This window comes from Acomys minous (genome assembly GCF_964271855.1).
Source record: "Acomys minous genome assembly, chromosome: 9".
In the NCBI taxonomy this organism is placed as follows: Eukaryota; Metazoa; Chordata; class Mammalia; order Rodentia; family Muridae; genus Acomys; species Acomys minous.
The window spans coordinates 19,515,027-19,531,174 of NC_140490.1; the positions used below are offsets into that span (position 1 = coordinate 19,515,027).

Here is a 16,148-nt window from a genome sequence, read left to right on the forward strand (position 1 = left end):
AGGGCAAGCACGAGCTCTGCAGCCCTGGAGCTCTTGGCTTGCTTGCCTGTGCATGGTGCCATACTGGGCAGTGTAGACAAGCCAGTATCCAGTCATGGAACTTTGAGTTCAGATCAGCATAGAGGCCTGGGTTTGCTTCAGCAGCCACTCCACCACACCAGGGCTCCCTTGGCTTGGGCTCAGGAGGAACTTAACATTTCTCAAGGCCAGTTCACCCCCCAAAAAGCCTGCAAGATAATGCCAGGCAGCTTCTGGCAGGAATGGCTGGGGAACCTTTCCAGCCTAGCGGTCTCTGGGTGGGAACCATTAATCAGCCATACATCCCAAGTGAACACTAATTAAACCCCACCAAAGTTGTTTTAGTGGATCCAGTGGGTCCCAGTGACCCCCCCCCCAAGCCTTCTGTGTGCTAGACTCCATCTCACTGAATGATAATGTTGGCCTGGTTTGAAAGATAGTCACTGGTGGCTTGTAACTGGAGGCACGTGACAGCAGGACAGGCCACAGCAGGGTTGGAGTGCTTCTCTTAAACATCCTCAGTTCTTCTGAGCTGGAACTCTGTTTTATAGGGGAGAACATGAGCTCACCCAGCTTGATCCTCTTACCCCAGTCCATGTGACTCTTGTAAGGACCGCTTAACCAGAAGCCTGACCACCCACAGCTGTTCCTCAGCCTCTTCACATCCGGCCAGGTGGCCTACAGCTCCCAACACAGCCCCACACAAGCTAGGCTGCACCTCAGCACCCCACAGATCTGGTGGCATCACCCTCGGGGTTTCGGGGGAACACAGGAAACACTGACATGTCCATAGTGGTTTACCATGAGACAGTCAGAGCCTCGATTCTGCCTCATGCATCGCCTTCAAAGTTGTCAGCAGGGTTCTGATTTCCCCCAGTGGGCCATGATAGAGGTTGTTTCTGAACAGAGCAGAGATAAAGCCCACTCAGTGCTGAGGTTAGTTGGAGCTGTTGTTGCAATGCAGAAATGCAGCAGTTCCAAATTCTAAACCAAGAAATGGTCTCAGAGCTTATTGGCAGAGAGTGGGGGAGCGTGTGAGAGCTGGATCTGCAGTCTCTGTTCTGACCTTCCTCTCCTTCCAAGCTCGTCCGTCACCTTTCTAGGTCTCCACCTTCTGACATAGGGATTTGGATGCTTAATTGCACTTGATGCTTGTGGTAATTACACATGCAAATCTCTAAACGCAGAGTGCAAAAAAAAAAAAATGTGGCCTGCAAGGCCTTTCTGTTTGCAGTGTTTATTTGAAGTAAATAACCAAAGTGGCGTTTCATATCGTTACTAATATGCTATTTTATTTAACTCGTGATAAATATACATTACTTTCTGCAACTTTAAGGATCAGTTTAATTTAACTGACTCTAACATTGAGCCTTAATTGCTTTGCAAAGCTTTGCTTCTTGCTAGACTGAGCAACCTGTGTTATAGACTGAGAGCCGGGTGCCTTTTGGGCGCCGTCCCGCCCCACCCCTGCCCTTAGCCAGAAGTGAGGGTTTAGGCTCTTGGTCCAAATGTGCTGATTCGGGAGAGCTGTGTCTGGTCTCTCCGTTTAGATGATGAGGTAACCGTGGGGAAGTTCTATGCCACTTTCCTGATACAGGACTACTTTAGGAAATTCAAGAAACGGAAAGAGCAAGGACTGGTGGGGAGGCACCCTGCGAAGAACACTGCGATTGCCCTGCAGGTGAATTGTCCTCTTGTTCTCTTCGCTTTTCACTAACAATGTTACCAGCTTTAATTTGAAATACTAGAGAGCTGACTATTCATGGTTGAACAGTGCCACAAGGATTTTGTTTAATCTGAGATACTGCACACTCCCCCCCCACACAACTGTGGACTAGCCATTCCTGGGCCACAAGGTAAGTTCATCCCCCTCTTCTTGTCTTCTCCGTTGAACCCTACACCTGCCACCATCTGGTCTGTGTGCAGGGGCCCCCAGGACAGCTGTGATGGGAGGAGGAGTGAATGCTCACCTCACACCCTAGCACCCAGGTCTTCTCCAAAGGCAGCATCCTCGAGGCAGGCCCCCTCCCATAGCCTTGGGCTCAGGGTCCAGCTGCTCAGCCAACAGCTTTCCATCTGAACGCAAGTGCTTTGTTTTGTTTCTGTTTGTTTCTTACCCCCTTGCCTTGTTGGTTTTTTGGTCCATTTCAATAACATCCATCACTCCCTAGTATGTACTGTGTGCGTGTGTGTGTGTGTGTGTGTGTGTGTGTGTGTGTGTGTGTGTGTGTGTGGTGTTTGTCTCTGTGTGCTGTCTCCTGATGAAAGTGAGGCTTGCTGTGCAAGTGCTACACACATAGGTCAGCCTCCAGCCCAGCTCCCTTTGCTCTAACTTAGGACCTGCCCCCTCATACACATAGGTACACACACACACACACACATGCACATACCACACATGCACACATGCACATACACACACACATGACTACCAGGCCCCTTGAGTGTGAGTGTGACATTTAGGAATATCTGGTCCAATCATGGGTCAGGCATCCAAGGGCAGTAGAATCCTAGAGATGCCCAGAGCTCTGGGTGGGAAGCAAGCCTGGAGAGACAAGGAGGCAGGGGAGCTAGGCACGGCGGATCAAGAGGGCTAGGACAGATGTTAAGAGCGGAGAGAAGGGAAGTACAGAAGTTGGCCAGCTGTCATGAAGTCCTGCTGTCACGTTACCTGGAGTGCCTTCAGTCTATCATGAATAAACATATCTTCCTTGCCTTTAAAAAGTTTACATAAAAATGGCTCTCACGTCCCCGTTCTCACAGTTCCTCAATGTGGCTTGTAGGTGTTGCTAAGGTCCATCATGGAACAGTCCTGCACTTTGTTCCAGGAACAAATCCCCAGTGTTGTTGTATGTTCCAAGGGATGATAACTGTGGAAGCTAAGGCCTGACTGGGATCTTGCCGTGAGAGGGAATATGAGTAAGGATGAAGGTGATGAGGAATATGGGGTGTGCTTGCTTGTGTACCACAGATTAGTGGATGACCTTGTTAGTGGACCGTGACCAGCTAACGCACGTTGAGATCCCAGGAGCTGGCGGGGCAAGTAGGATTTTCTCAAGTCAGTCTGTGTCCGCTCGCTCCCTGATCATGTGACCCTTTGGTAGTTCCGTGAGATATAGGCTCAGCCATTTGGCTTGCTGCCGTCTCTGGCCATAGCTTCTATTAAAGTTCTTTTCACCTCCTGCTCCTGTGGTTTGCAAAATGAACATCTCTAGTTCTAATATTAATATGGTTTACATGTAGCCTCTGATGACAGAAACTAAAACGCCGAGTTTGTAGACGTAAGGAGTCCCTTGAGCTGTACAGTCCTGGTGGCACCCCTGCTAGGTTGGGCACCAGCAGAGAACTGGCATGTGCTGTAGGTTGCCCCTCACCTCACCTGGCCTTATGGCCCATAGGAGAGGCTGGCTGGATTTCTGAGTTCTGTGGTGATCCTCTGCCTAGCTGGGCTGGCTTGCTGCTCTAGAAGTCTAGTTGATGGGATCAAAACTTGGCTTTCCATGGGAGACTTGATCTCTGCTACAGCTTGGGTCACAATTTGTAGCAGTCAGTTTGTCTCTGAGCTAAGAGACTCTTCAGATTTCAGTGGCAGGTGTGGCATAAACGTGTGTGTGCATGCGTGCATGTGTGTGTGCGTGCACCAGTGCGTGTATGCACATGTGTGCATGTGTTCATGCGTGTGTGTGTGTGTGTGTGTGTGTGTGTCTGTGTGTGTCTGTGCCTGTGTATGTGTGTGTATTGGGGTGGGTTATATCTTTTCTGCAGCCTCAAGGCTCACCCTGGTGACCAGATACTATGGTTGGTGTTCTGAAATAGGATAAACAATACATGGCTTAAGTAGTCCCCACATTTTGCATGTGGAGTTAACTGAGCCTTGAGCCAAAGGTTCTGGTGGTGCCAACAGTATGCTCTAAAGGTTTTGTGTGAGAGACACCCACATTATGCTAAGATAACATCAAGGGTTTTTTCCTGTTTAAGACTTTTCATTTTGTTCCTTAAAGAGTTTCGTTTCATTGGCAGAAGCCAAATATTCCTAGTTAGATGATACAGATATATTCTTCCAGGGTTCTATTGAGAACTGAGGCTAGGCCTATAATTTATATTAAGTATACAGCATAGAAAATTAAGTTGTGTTCATAATTTTGACAGTTAAATTCTGAAAAGGCATTTGATTCTGAAACAAGCATTAAAAATAGAAAATGTTTGTCTCCTTGATGGATAATTCTAATTACATTTTTGGCTTCCTCTGCTGTAGAAATGGCTTTAAACGTGATTTGTTTCTCTACATTTAATTAGTGCCTAAGGAGGCCTCCCTTTCTGCATTATGAACTGTCATGGGTGGCGTAGCAGTTAGGGGGGCAGGCTGGGTTGTGGGAGGAAGGCGCTGATGCAGCTAGGACAAAGACACATCCTTGAGACAGCTACTCCGGGTGGGCTTCTCTGGTTGAGAAGGGAACTGTTAGGCTTCTGGCAGCGGGGTGCTGCAGGGTGGGCGGGGCGGGGCAGGCTGAGGCTCCCAGGCTGGTTGTAGTGGAGTGTGGCATTATTGTGTGAGCAGACGTGAACAGCCAAGCTTGTGCGTGCTGGCCTGCAGAGTGAGGTCTGTCTGGCACCCAAGCTCAGCACCCTCAGTCCATGCCATGGCTCAGCCTGATTCCCCCACGTTGTTCAGACCAGCTGCAGTGTTCATTTCCCCTGTGGTGGGTGATGACTGAAGGTGCCCCTGCCTCTGCATGGGGGGAGCTGGGCCCTTGTGTCCTCTGGCCTCTGTGGTCTGAATGAGTGCACACGTTCCATCTCCCCACCCCCTCCATCCCTTCATCCCCATCATTAGAACTGAACTTCTCTCTAGTCCTTGTAGGATGGGAGCCAGAGAGAAGCTGCATCCAGCCTTTTGGTTTTCTCTCACCCATCCGCCATATGCATCCTCCCTTTAGTTTGACTCGGCATTTGCTCGTCATCCATGTTGCTACATCCAAGTGACCTGCAAGTTTCCACAAGGAGCAAACAAGTAAAGGAACATAGTCACGCAGCCACGGAAATTCTCAGTCCCCTTTCCTGCAAGCAGTAATGCAACCAGAGGGTCCCATCTGTACCTCTAGAGGAGGGGCTTCCGGGATGCCACACGCTCTTAGAACTCTAGTGCCCTGCTGGGATCCAACAAAAGATCCCAGAGTGGGATTAAGTTTTGTTCATTTCTCTTTGTTTTGATGCTCAAGCCTTTTGTTTGAAGTCTGAGGAGACTGTCCTCTATGCACCCCGCGTAAGAGGCCACCCCAAATGAACCATGGGAATCCCAGGCAGCTATTCTTCTGCTTAGAAGTTGGACTTTAAAATGCCCATCAATTCATTACAGCTCCTCAGGATTAGGTGTTTAAGTTGAAAGGCTTTAATGGCTGTGCAGTGGCCACAGGTGGGGGTGGTGGGGGGATGTGGGTGCTATGCAAATAGTCCTTAGCTTTAGTCTTCAGTGTCCCTTACTGTGGCCTCCTCAGAGAGGCATGGTGCACAAAGACAGAGGAAAACAGGATCCTCCCAGAGATCTGACCTATGTGTGGTCCTGTTAATCATGTCACCTTAATCTGGAAGGCAGTAAGATTTTTTTTTAAGAAGTATTATTCTACCCAAAGCCATAGCACTGCTCTTTAAAAAAAAAAAAAAGAAAGAAAAGAAAAAAAAAAAAAATATATATATATATATATATATATATATATATATATATTTGTTTTCCTTTTTTAATGTAAGAGGAGAACAGATGCTAACAGATGGGATTTCACTGGCTGATTCATTTGTTTCAGATGCTTGAACGGATGCTCTAGAGTTCTCTGCCTGAGCTACCCGCACCAAGCTGGTTAGTCCGAAGGCGCTTGTGGCTAAGGCCTTGAAAGGGCAAACTCACACTCGGGCTTATTTCTACTGACGCAGCATTTCAGGAGAAATGCAGGCAAGAGCAATCCCAAAGCCCCGGGGAGACCCCTTCCGAGCAAGGCACTCCTCCGGAAGGCAGAAGCGGGGCTGTGGCTCATCTGTGGAGCCGTGGCTGCCTGTTGCGGACACTGCTCATGGTGGTTCCTTTTCATGAAAGGGAATGTATTGAGTTACGGTTTCCCCTCCCGAGCCAGAGACTCAGTGGAAAGGACAGAGTAAGAGAGAGAGAAAGAGAGCAGAGGAGAAGGGCAGCTGCCCCACAGAGAAATGAAATGAACACAACTTGCTGATGCTGGCCAGTAAAAAAAATTTTTTAAAGATAAATAAAATGTTTTTATATATATACATATATGTGTGTATATATATAATAAAAATGTTAAGCAGACCTGCCTAAGGTGGGCAGCTGACTCCGTCCCAAAGTCCTGCACCCCTAGTTTGCCCGAACTCCCAAAGACTGGCAGGCTGATTGGAACTGAGCAGACAGAGTTCCTTTTCTATGCCAGTACGTCATGACCTCCTGACCGCCCGGCCCTGCTTGCTGCGGTGACCCAGTCCAGGATGCACTAATAAGTGGAAGGCCAGGAAGCTCAGACACACCCATTGAAACTAACACATACACCCGCATGCCAAAACCAACCAGGCAACACCTCAGGTTCCATCTGACCCTGTCTGCGGGAAATGCCGCCACACCCAAACCTCATCTAACATTGTCCGTCTTTAGCTTGCGCTCAGAGCCAGTCTGGGATGCCTCTTTGGAAGCAGTGTGGTCTAGTTTCAAGGACACTGGGAGTCAGGGAACCTGGGTTCTAGTCCCAGCTCCAGCATTTACTTGCTGCGTGACCTTGGGCAAGACACTTAACCTCTCTGTGCCTCAGTTTCCCCAACTGTAAAATGGGGGTAATAATGTCGACCTACCTCACAGGGCTGTTGTGAGGAGTAGCTAAGTGATTGTAAAGCTCCTTGGACGTATACTTGCTTATTATTAAGACTACAACAATAATAATATCATATGCCTGTTTACTACCAGAACTTCACGTAATTCTTGGTTTGGTTTGATCTCTTTTCCGTTCTGTACTGTAGTTATCCATTGAGAATTCTCCTTTTTGACGATACTAGGCAATGCGTAAAGATGCAAACGGGCAACCTGTCAGGTCACATTTTCACATGGTAACAACAGCAGATTTTTGCCCAAAGTGTTGGTTGATGAGAGCTTTGCCCTCAAATCCTAAACCCATCCCCAGAAGGGGGTCAAGTCTGTACCTCTGATATTAGTCTAAGATGCCAAAAATGGCCAACGAGGATCAGTACTCACAGAGCAAAGAGCAAAGGGGGAGAACCTAAAACAAAAAAAAAGAAACGAGGTGGAGGAAGACAAAGGGCTTCCGAGTCACTGCTCTCCTTGGCTTGGAGTGTGCCGCCTGGAGTGGTGTGTGTGTGCACATGTGTGCGTGTGTCTGTGTCATGGTACACAAGTGGGTGAGGTGTGGGGGTGGGGCGGATAATGAGGTGAGGTGCAGAGGTGAGGAAGGGGGAGCGAGGACGCTGTGCAGCCTGTTGTGGCAGAAAGGAGCGCTCCTCCAAGCCTCTTTGGGGTACAGCTACCCTGAAGGCCAGGCTGAGATGGGAGGGGCCCCTAGTGGGCAGCATGCTTCCTTCAGGCCTATCCCTGGGAGGCCTACAAGGGCTTTCTCTAGTGACATCTTGTGCCTATGATATTTGCTCTTGACCACAGAGGTTCCCTGCCATGTGGCTTGACTGGCCTACACCATGGTGGACTTCCTGACCTCGCTGTGGAGACAGGCCCAGCCGAGATCATGAAGGATGATGGTGACACTGGGAGCCCATGTGGGTTGTATTCATTCTCCTGGCTTAAAGGTCCCCACGGGTGCTGGTATGGGAACGGAAGGGAGCCAAGCCATACACCCTGGTGTGCCTGGCCCCTTGGGAAAGGTCAGAGCCCGTTCATGTCTGGTATGAATGCTGTACCCACAGCTGTTGCTTCTAGCATCCAAGTCTCTCAGCCAGGATCCTGGCCCCTCCCCTGCATTTCCCCATGCTCCAGCAAGCACAGAGCTATTGCTCATCCCAGCAAGGTCTGTGGGATCACCTGTGTGATGACTGGGCAGTGCCTGGGTAAGACACTTTATCAGAATCTACAGAGAACTGATAGATCACCCCTGAGAGGGGAACAGGCCAGCCTTGCAGACATGGGTTAAAAAAAAAAAGGTGGTCTCTTAGGCAAGCAGCTCCCCTGACCTACCCTCTCTACGCCAGCCTTGATATAGCTTCTGTTTCTAGATCCTCATGTAGTTCTAATGGGTAGGGTTATACAGGCCTTTCTCCATAGATCACCTAAGCCCATAGAAGCTGGGTAATGTTAACTTGCTTACAAGCCTGATTTAAAGAATCTCTGGGAGTGGTGTCCCTTTGGGCTTGGCTGTGTTGCTAAGGAACCGAGTTGGTTGGTCAGTAGCCAAGGCTACTTTAGGGAAGACCACCAACAGCAGAGAGGACTACCCCCAGCTTCCACATACAGGGACCCAGGCCTCCTGACATCCGGCCACAGTCAGACTGCAGAAGCCACATCCCGCGGAGAGGAGGGTTTAAGAGACTAGTCAGGCTCCATGTTGAAAATCTTCCAGGACAAGTGCAGCAAACCTGGTACCTGGCGCCTGAGTCCACAGTGTTAAACTTTTAGCTCCTGGGTCAAATGTGACGGAGACCAGCATCCATCACAGGGAAGCAAAGGTAGGGTGGAAGCCAGGCTCTTCTCAGAATCAAAGGCCGTGGTATGACCCAATTCAGATCAGCCCATAGGATGACCGGCACAGCTTTCTGGAAGCTGGGGTTGGGGGGGTCAGTCATCACTATGTCTCAAAGTCCTTAATGAAAAAAATAAGGCAAATAATGTAATAGTAAAAAGACTCTCATTATGAGCACATGTAATTAATTGCTAGCATCCCTGAGTAGTCTAACGTATCACCAGTCAGTTATCTTCAGCAAAGAGCTAGGTAAGTAGGACTTAGGGTTCCCAAGGGAATGGGTACCTGGGGAAGCTTGCTCTCCTAGGCCTGAGAAAGTTCACTCCACTGGGATAATGAAACATCACTGAAACAACCATGATGGAGTGTTAAAGGCAGCCAGACATGGCAGATCGTGCCTGCAACACTGAAACTTGAGAGGAAGAGGCAAAGGCTGGCTTGGAGAAACCACATAATAGGGAGAGGTGGAGAAGAGTAGGCGGGTCACAGCAGCAGATGGCTAGCATCAGCCCACAGCGGTGTTGCTCATTGGAGGACAGACTGGCCAGTGGTTCTCAAACATTTTGATCCTAGGATCTCTCCTGTTCTTAAAATGTATCAAGAACCCTTGTACGTCAACATTTTACTGTCTTATAAATCAAAGCTGATTAATTTTATAAACACAAGAACATGTAAGCACAAAGATGCCGGGTGGTGGTGACATCACTCTGTCACTCAGCCTTGGGAAACCTCACTGCACACTCATGAGAGAATAAGAGTGCACCAGGCCAGGGACATGCACTGTTAGACAAATCACAGTGACCTCATGGACCTCTAAAGGCGTCTCAGGATGCCTTGAGGGCCATGGAACCCCCACCTTGAAACACATTGTCCCTGGGGAGATGACCCAGAGTTCCCCTTAAAGGCAGAAGATGCCAGGACCTTGTGACCCTCTGTGCTCAGGAGGCTCCTGTGTGGCTGCAGCAGACACTCCTCACAGGAATGCTCCTGCCCCTCTGCCCAGGCAGCCCACACGATCTTCTAATTTAGGCCAAAGGTCAAGTGATATGGTCACGCCTCACTGTCCACACTGACCTGGAAGAGCAATGGTTAGAATTGGTCTTAGAGATGTGTTCAAAATCCTCACCACGTCTGGGTAGCACGGTTGACTGTGTGAGTGGGACGACAAAGGATCATGTGTCATCTCCATGCTGAGGAAGTGTGTTAACAGCTTGCCTGTGCTAGATTGATAACCTGGAACGAGCGAGCATGTGCCTGAGACCCGGTTACCACCCTCTCCCTGCAGCTTGGTTGACTTTGCATCGTGAGAAGAACAAAGCTAGGGTCCAGGAATCTTTGCTGGTTCTTTGACTAGGTCCAGGACACAGTTTAACCAATTGCACGTCATCTCGGCTCACAACGACAGGAATATGATACTGATAAGAAGCCTAAAGTTTTAGAGCCTAGGTTTTATACATAATGCTTTCTGTATTCTAAAATGTCTCTGGTTCTGATATTCAACTTAAACCAAGAATCAAGGCAGAAGGGCTGGGAGTGTGGCTCAGTGGTGCTTGCTTAATGTGCATGAGGCCCTGGTTTAGTGTCCAGCAAAAACAAAAAACAAAAAACAAAAAAAATTTAAAAAGGTGGGACTGCAAAAGACAGATCTCTCTGGTCCTTGGCAGGGAGAGAGAGCCATAGGTTACTTAGGTAAAGCTTTTAAATACCCACTTTAGCTTTCAGAGTGTGTACAGCCCAGGGCTGCCCCTCAGGGACTCCAGGCCTGCTGTTAGCTCAGGCTGTTCAAGGGGAGGAGGGCTCTCTGTAGATGAAGTGCCCATGACCTGAACCCTTCACTCTTCACAGTGGACACAAAGGCCACGCCATGACACTTTCCCTGGAGGAAAGCCGTGATATAAGGGGTGTGCCCACGTATGCAGAGGGGGTGGTGGAGGACAGCATGTAGATAAGTATGTTCATCTATCAGAACTTAATCTCTAGCTCTGTCTTCTAATAGAGCTAGTCTAAAACTGTCCCCTGTAACTGAGCGTGGGCCAAATCCTCCCTCCTCCGAGAAAATTAACCAGAACCTGTCAACAGTGAGGTGACTGCAGAGAGGCGGCTTTGGCTGAATGAGGCGTGTCTGGGTTGAGGAGCAGGCTGTGCCAGGGTAGCGTTCGTTCTTTGGCAGAAGTCCGAAGCCCTGGCATCCACACTGTGAAGATGGAGGGTCTCCCCCAAGGCCGCCTGGAGACTTGCCTCTCTCTCCTCCACTGCTACAGCGTAGGTCTGGAGTGGGTCTCCGGGCGGTTGTGTATGCATGCTGTGATGTGAGAGCTGGCAGCTGGCTGGCAGGCGCTCCTGTGGAGAAGCAGGCAGCCAACGCTCTTCGCTCCACCCTGAGAGTGAGCAAGGGAGGTAAATGGGCAATCCTGCTCCACAGCAGAACGCTTTATGCTGTTGCTTCAGACATGTTGAGAGAGAATTTATTTTTGGTGACTTAATCATTAAGTAGAGTAAATATCTATAAAATTCCAATTAAATGGTGTCTAAAACTTAAAGGAGCAGTCTACAGGCAAAGCGCCAACATTTCTTTTTTAAACAAATATTTATGATAACAGCTAGCATTTTAAAGTCAAACAGAAACTAGGCTTGGTCCTGTTTAATATTTTGTAAGATTGGACATCTTAAAACAAGTCGATAATGTTTATATTTTATAGCAATTCTGTGTTTATTCAAAACCATAACTCTACTGTGATGTTAATGGGAATGACTTTATATGGCTTTGTGTGGATTTAACTGCTAATGACCACATTTAAAATTAAAACTATTTTTGCTGATAGAGATAGATACTTACACAAAATATGAAAGATGAGAAAATTTTACTTACTGTAAAGTGGTTTTTTTCCCCCCAAAACAAAAAAAACCATTGCTGTTGTGAATGACTAATTTCTCTGAGGGCTTAAGGCTGTTGTCTGTACTTCTGGAACTGGATTCTGTGCCTATGGGATTTTGGAACAGCCTAAGCTATCTTTTAGCTTGATATGTGTGCTAGAACAATTTTCATTCTCATGTTTTGTGATATGTAATAAATTCAGGGTGCTGTGCTTAAGCTTCATTTCAATTCTAGTCGGGAACCTATGTGTTGGGCCCCTGCTCCCAGGCCCTACGCAAGAGAGCGAAGTCAGCCCCACTCTTACCAGGTGTGCTTTGCAAACTAGGATCATGATTTCCAACCCTCGGCTTTCACATCTGGGAAGAGTGATGCCTTCTCTCCTCCTCTGGTGTCTCTTTAAAAAAAAACAAACATGTTGTCATTACTTGTTTTGGGAGGTGGTACACCAAGCCACCTCTCAACCCTGTCCATGATATATGTTGCGGACAAACTCTCTGTCCTGTGTCTGTTTACTGCCCATTCTTGTCGACTGAATCCTAATCTTGTGTATCTCTGAAGATGTGCTGGAGACCGTTTCTGTTTTCATTATGCAACTGTTCCGTGTGTATTTCAGTGAAATGTCAACTCATCAACAGAGGATGATGTTAAAAAATTATCCAAATAAATAGTTTTCTATTTCTTTTAATCACACCTAGTCCCGTTAGTTAAATGGCAGCAAGACTGTGGTATAAGCTGGGGAGTGTTCTTGGCCCCATGCCTTGAAAGTATGCACTAATATGCATAGTTTACCTGCGCGTGTCGATCACAGGTGGCCAACCTGTGACTGTAAGCCATGTTATTTTTGTGGGCACAGCAGCAGAGGTTTCAAGCCTTGAGTCTTCTTGTCTGAACCTCAAATATGTAACAGACCTCTCTCCCAAATTCAGACAAGGGGACTTTGACCAAGTTTATTATGTCTTGGTAATTGCACCCTAGAAAACGGAATGAATGGGTGTAGCCTTTCTTTCCATGCCTGCAGCTGTGCTGAGTGACAGCTCCCGACAACACAACACTGGATTGTCTTCTTGGGATTTCTGAGGAATAGAGGTGGGTCTACTGCAGACCTAGAATAGAACGTATGCTGGGCATAGGAATCCTGAGAGAGGGTGTGTGCGTGTGTGCATGCGTGCGTACGGGTATGCATGTGTGCCTCTGTGTGTGTGTGTGTGTGTGTGTGTGTGTGTGTGTGTGTCTGTGTGTGTCTGTGTGTGTATGCCAGCACACACATGCATGCACTCTCAAAAGCACGTGTGCATTAGTGCCTGTGATTAGAAGGGCACCACAGTAGGTGACAGCTCTTGTGGCCACATGACAAACTGGTCTGGGACCCAGGGTTGGCAGAAAATTTTCATGACCATGTTCCATGGGCTGTAATAAGTTTAGGGTGCCATGTTTAAGCTTCATGCTAGTTTTAGTTGGGAATGTGTGTATTTGTCCCCTTCCCCAGGAACTAAGGTTCCTCTGCCTAGCTCTCCTAGGCAGGACCCATAAAGTTTCGATTCCTAGCATGACATTTGTCCCTACAATTCCTGAAACAGAAGGACCTGCTGGTCTCCAGTCACAGAAGGGTTTGGACCAAGCCGGCCCTGTCTGCCCTTTCTTGCAGAATTGGCTAATGAGCCATGTGTTCTTGTGGACCTGGCTACTTTTATAGAGGACCACTTGAGACATTCCTAAACAACTTTCTAGTTGTTTACATTCTTTTGTCACCACCGGTGTCTGGAGGGGACCGGTTATATGTGTCTTCATACCAGAGGTTCCAGCTCTGCTTAGCTCCTCTCTGCCTCCCCTCCCCCTTTCCCCTACCCCCTCCCTCCCTTTCCCTCCTCCCAGGCATCTGTCCCACCACAGGAGTGTCTTGGAATGAACACTGTGCTTTATCTCAGCCCTTCCCAAAGCTACTAGCCTTCTGTGTGGTGCTGAGGAGAAAGGACGGGAAAGAGGTCTCCACCCAGGGATTCAGCCCTCCACAGCTTTCTTCTGTAAATGGCCCTGAGGTTGGAGCACAAACTGCTGAAGGAAGGATGCCCAGCTAGTGTCTTAAATCTCTGCTAGCCTGTAGAGGCTACTGTTTGCTGCCTGGATACTGGAGGTAGAGCCTAAGACCAGGGAGCAACCGTGGAGGGGGATGAACTCCCTGTTAGTCTGAAGTCAGCATCTCGATCTTCTTCAAATAATGCTGAAAATGCAACTTTCTCAGAGCTAATGATCCCACCTTCCCCTGTCTACAGGCTGTATGCACTTCAGGGTGTTTCCCCAACACAGCTGTGGACAATGCAGAGGCTTGCCCTACAGAGAGGGTCTGTGGGGAAGTATAAAACCTGGAGCTGTCACCCGTGGCCCTTGTCCTGCCCAGAGATGGTAGCAAGACCTCAATTTGTGTGGAACTTCCAAACCCTGATGCCAGTGCCGCTGAGTTCTCAGCCTGCATGGGCTCCAGGCCACGGGCACCCTGATGGCTGGAGCGGCCTCACTACACAGCAGCCTGTGTGACTGTGGATCTGTTTGCTTGTGATCTGAGTGTGCTGGTGACTGCAATGTATGATGTCACTCACCGGTTCCATGCTTTACAGTGAGTCAGTGGCCCCAGTGGCTTCTTGCTTCCCTGCACCAAGGCCAGCTCATCCTCCACGCAGCCAGGCAATTCTTGTCCCCTCTTTTTTTGTTGTTTTTTGTTTCGTTTTGTTTTGTTTTAAGAATAACTAGGTGATATTCCTTGTCCTGGTCAGGGCTCAGGGTGTTGTTCTCTGCAAGCAGCTTTTCTGAAGACTGTCAGTTAGTCCGGGGCACGCACCCTTGGCTGTGACCGCCCATAGTACTGGGAAGCAGTACTGTAGGTGAGGTATTTGCTGAGGAAGTACTTGATGACAGGTTTTAATCAGCCCATCCTAGTCCCATTGTGACCTCCTGACCACATCCCAAGCACCCTAGGTCACAGTTGAAATTAGTCAGTACTTCTCTGGACTGGCCGTTGGAGAAGGCTTCCACCCCACTGCTCCATCAGGCTGCACCAGGGCTCCTTGATGTCTAACCTGTTCTGCCGTTTTCATTGACTTAGGCGGGATTAAGGACTCTGCATGACATTGGGCCAGAAATCCGACGTGCTATATCCTGTGACTTGCAAGATGATGAGCCAGAAGAATCCAAACCAGAAGAAGAAGATGTATTCAAAGTAATTATTCCACGCCTAGCTACACACTGGCCACATGGAGATAGTGGGGCAGGACTTTGGTTGGGGTGGTGCTGATCCACAGAGGAGTGTAGAGAATACAAACCAGTGGCAGGGGCTAGGGAGAGGCCTGCATACCCTGCCCGTCTCCACCCTGGCATCTCTCCGTCCGGCGGCACCTCCTGTGGGCCAGACCAGCAGCCCCTTTCCTGAGCTTTCCCCCACCCCGAGCCTTCAGCCTCTCAGCTTGGCCACAGCCAACTGACCAGAGTACAGGAACATTCTGGGTCTTTCTAGCAGCTGTCCACGCTGCCCTTCTTCTGCTCTAGCCCAGTTCTTTGATCTGCCAGCCAGCCCTCAGCCTCCCAGCTCACAGAAAATGTCAAGGACCCCCCCCCCACCGACTCTGGGGCTACCCACCAAGCCAGCTGGCCTTAAGTCACCTCATCTTGTGGAGCGACTGGAAGAACATGCCCAAGGGGCAGCAGAGAAATTGCTCCCCCAGCTCAGAACTTGGTAACCTTCCTCCTTTCAGGTGGGCCAACCGCCACATGAGTACGTTCACCTGACCACCGAGACACTCAGGTTGTCTCACAGGGATCCTCTGGAGCTTGCCTAGAGTTTGTGTTTCATGTAGAGAGAGAGAAAAAAAAAATGACCTAGCATAGCCAGCCTGCATCAAATACTTGTTAAATTACCTGGTGTTGTCTCCCATTATTTTGCAGAGAAATGGTGCCCTGCTTGGAAACCATGTCAATCATGTTAATAGTGATAGGAGGGAGTCCCTTCAGCAGACCAATACCACCCACCGTCCCCTGCATGTCCAAAGGCCTTCAATGCCACCTGCAAGTGATACTGAGAAACCGCTGTTTCCTCCAGCAGGAAATTCGGTGTGTCATAACCATCATAACCATAGCTCCACAGGGAAGCAAGTTCCCACCTCAACCAATGCCAATCTCAATAACGCCAATATGTCCAAAGCTGCCCACGGAAAGCGGCCCAGCATTGGGGACCTTGAGCATGTGTCTGAAAATGGGCATTACTCCTACAAGCACGATCGAGAGCTTCAAAGGAGGTCCAGTATTAAAAGGTAACCTTGAAAAGGCGTTACGGCGTCTGCCCCGCCCCCCTCCCCTCCCCGTCACGCACATTCCACAGATGAGGCAAGTCCTCTGCCCCGTGCTCTGGCACGTGGTAATTCCCAGAAGACATTTGAATTTGAACCGGAGTGCCACACATCTCTTGGTCTCTCCATACATTTTCCGTGTGAGGCACCCACCACGTGAGGGGTCACCCGCTACCCACCCTTCTGTCGTGTGGAGTGGTCTCTTAAAACACCAGCAGCCACAGAGCCCGCCTT

At 48.9% G+C, this 16,148-nt stretch overlaps 1 protein-coding gene and 1 long non-coding RNA gene across 16 annotated transcripts in view; one reads left to right on the forward strand and one right to left on the reverse strand.

Moving 5' to 3' along the window:
• CACNA1D (calcium voltage-gated channel subunit alpha1 D) overlaps positions 1–16,148 on the forward strand; it is a 305,943-nt gene that overhangs the window by 279,585 nt on the left and 10,210 nt on the right. For all 15 annotated transcript variants that reach the window (XM_084797091.1, XM_084797101.1, XM_084797097.1 and 12 more), the window contains 3 exons: positions 1,569–1,699; positions 14,678–14,791; positions 15,514–15,878. In XM_084797091.1, the coding sequence (XP_084653217.1) occupies positions 1,569–1,699; positions 14,678–14,791; positions 15,514–15,878 (610 nt within the window). The remainder of the gene's footprint in view (positions 1–1,568; positions 1,700–14,677; positions 14,792–15,513; positions 15,879–16,148) is intronic.
• LOC311606095 lies at positions 5,833–14,671 on the reverse strand. The gene is made up of 3 exons (XR_014782193.1): positions 14,175–14,671; positions 9,556–11,974; positions 5,833–9,516 (listed from the first exon to the last, which is right to left on the reverse strand). It is a non-coding gene; the product is annotated as an uncharacterized lncRNA (long non-coding RNA).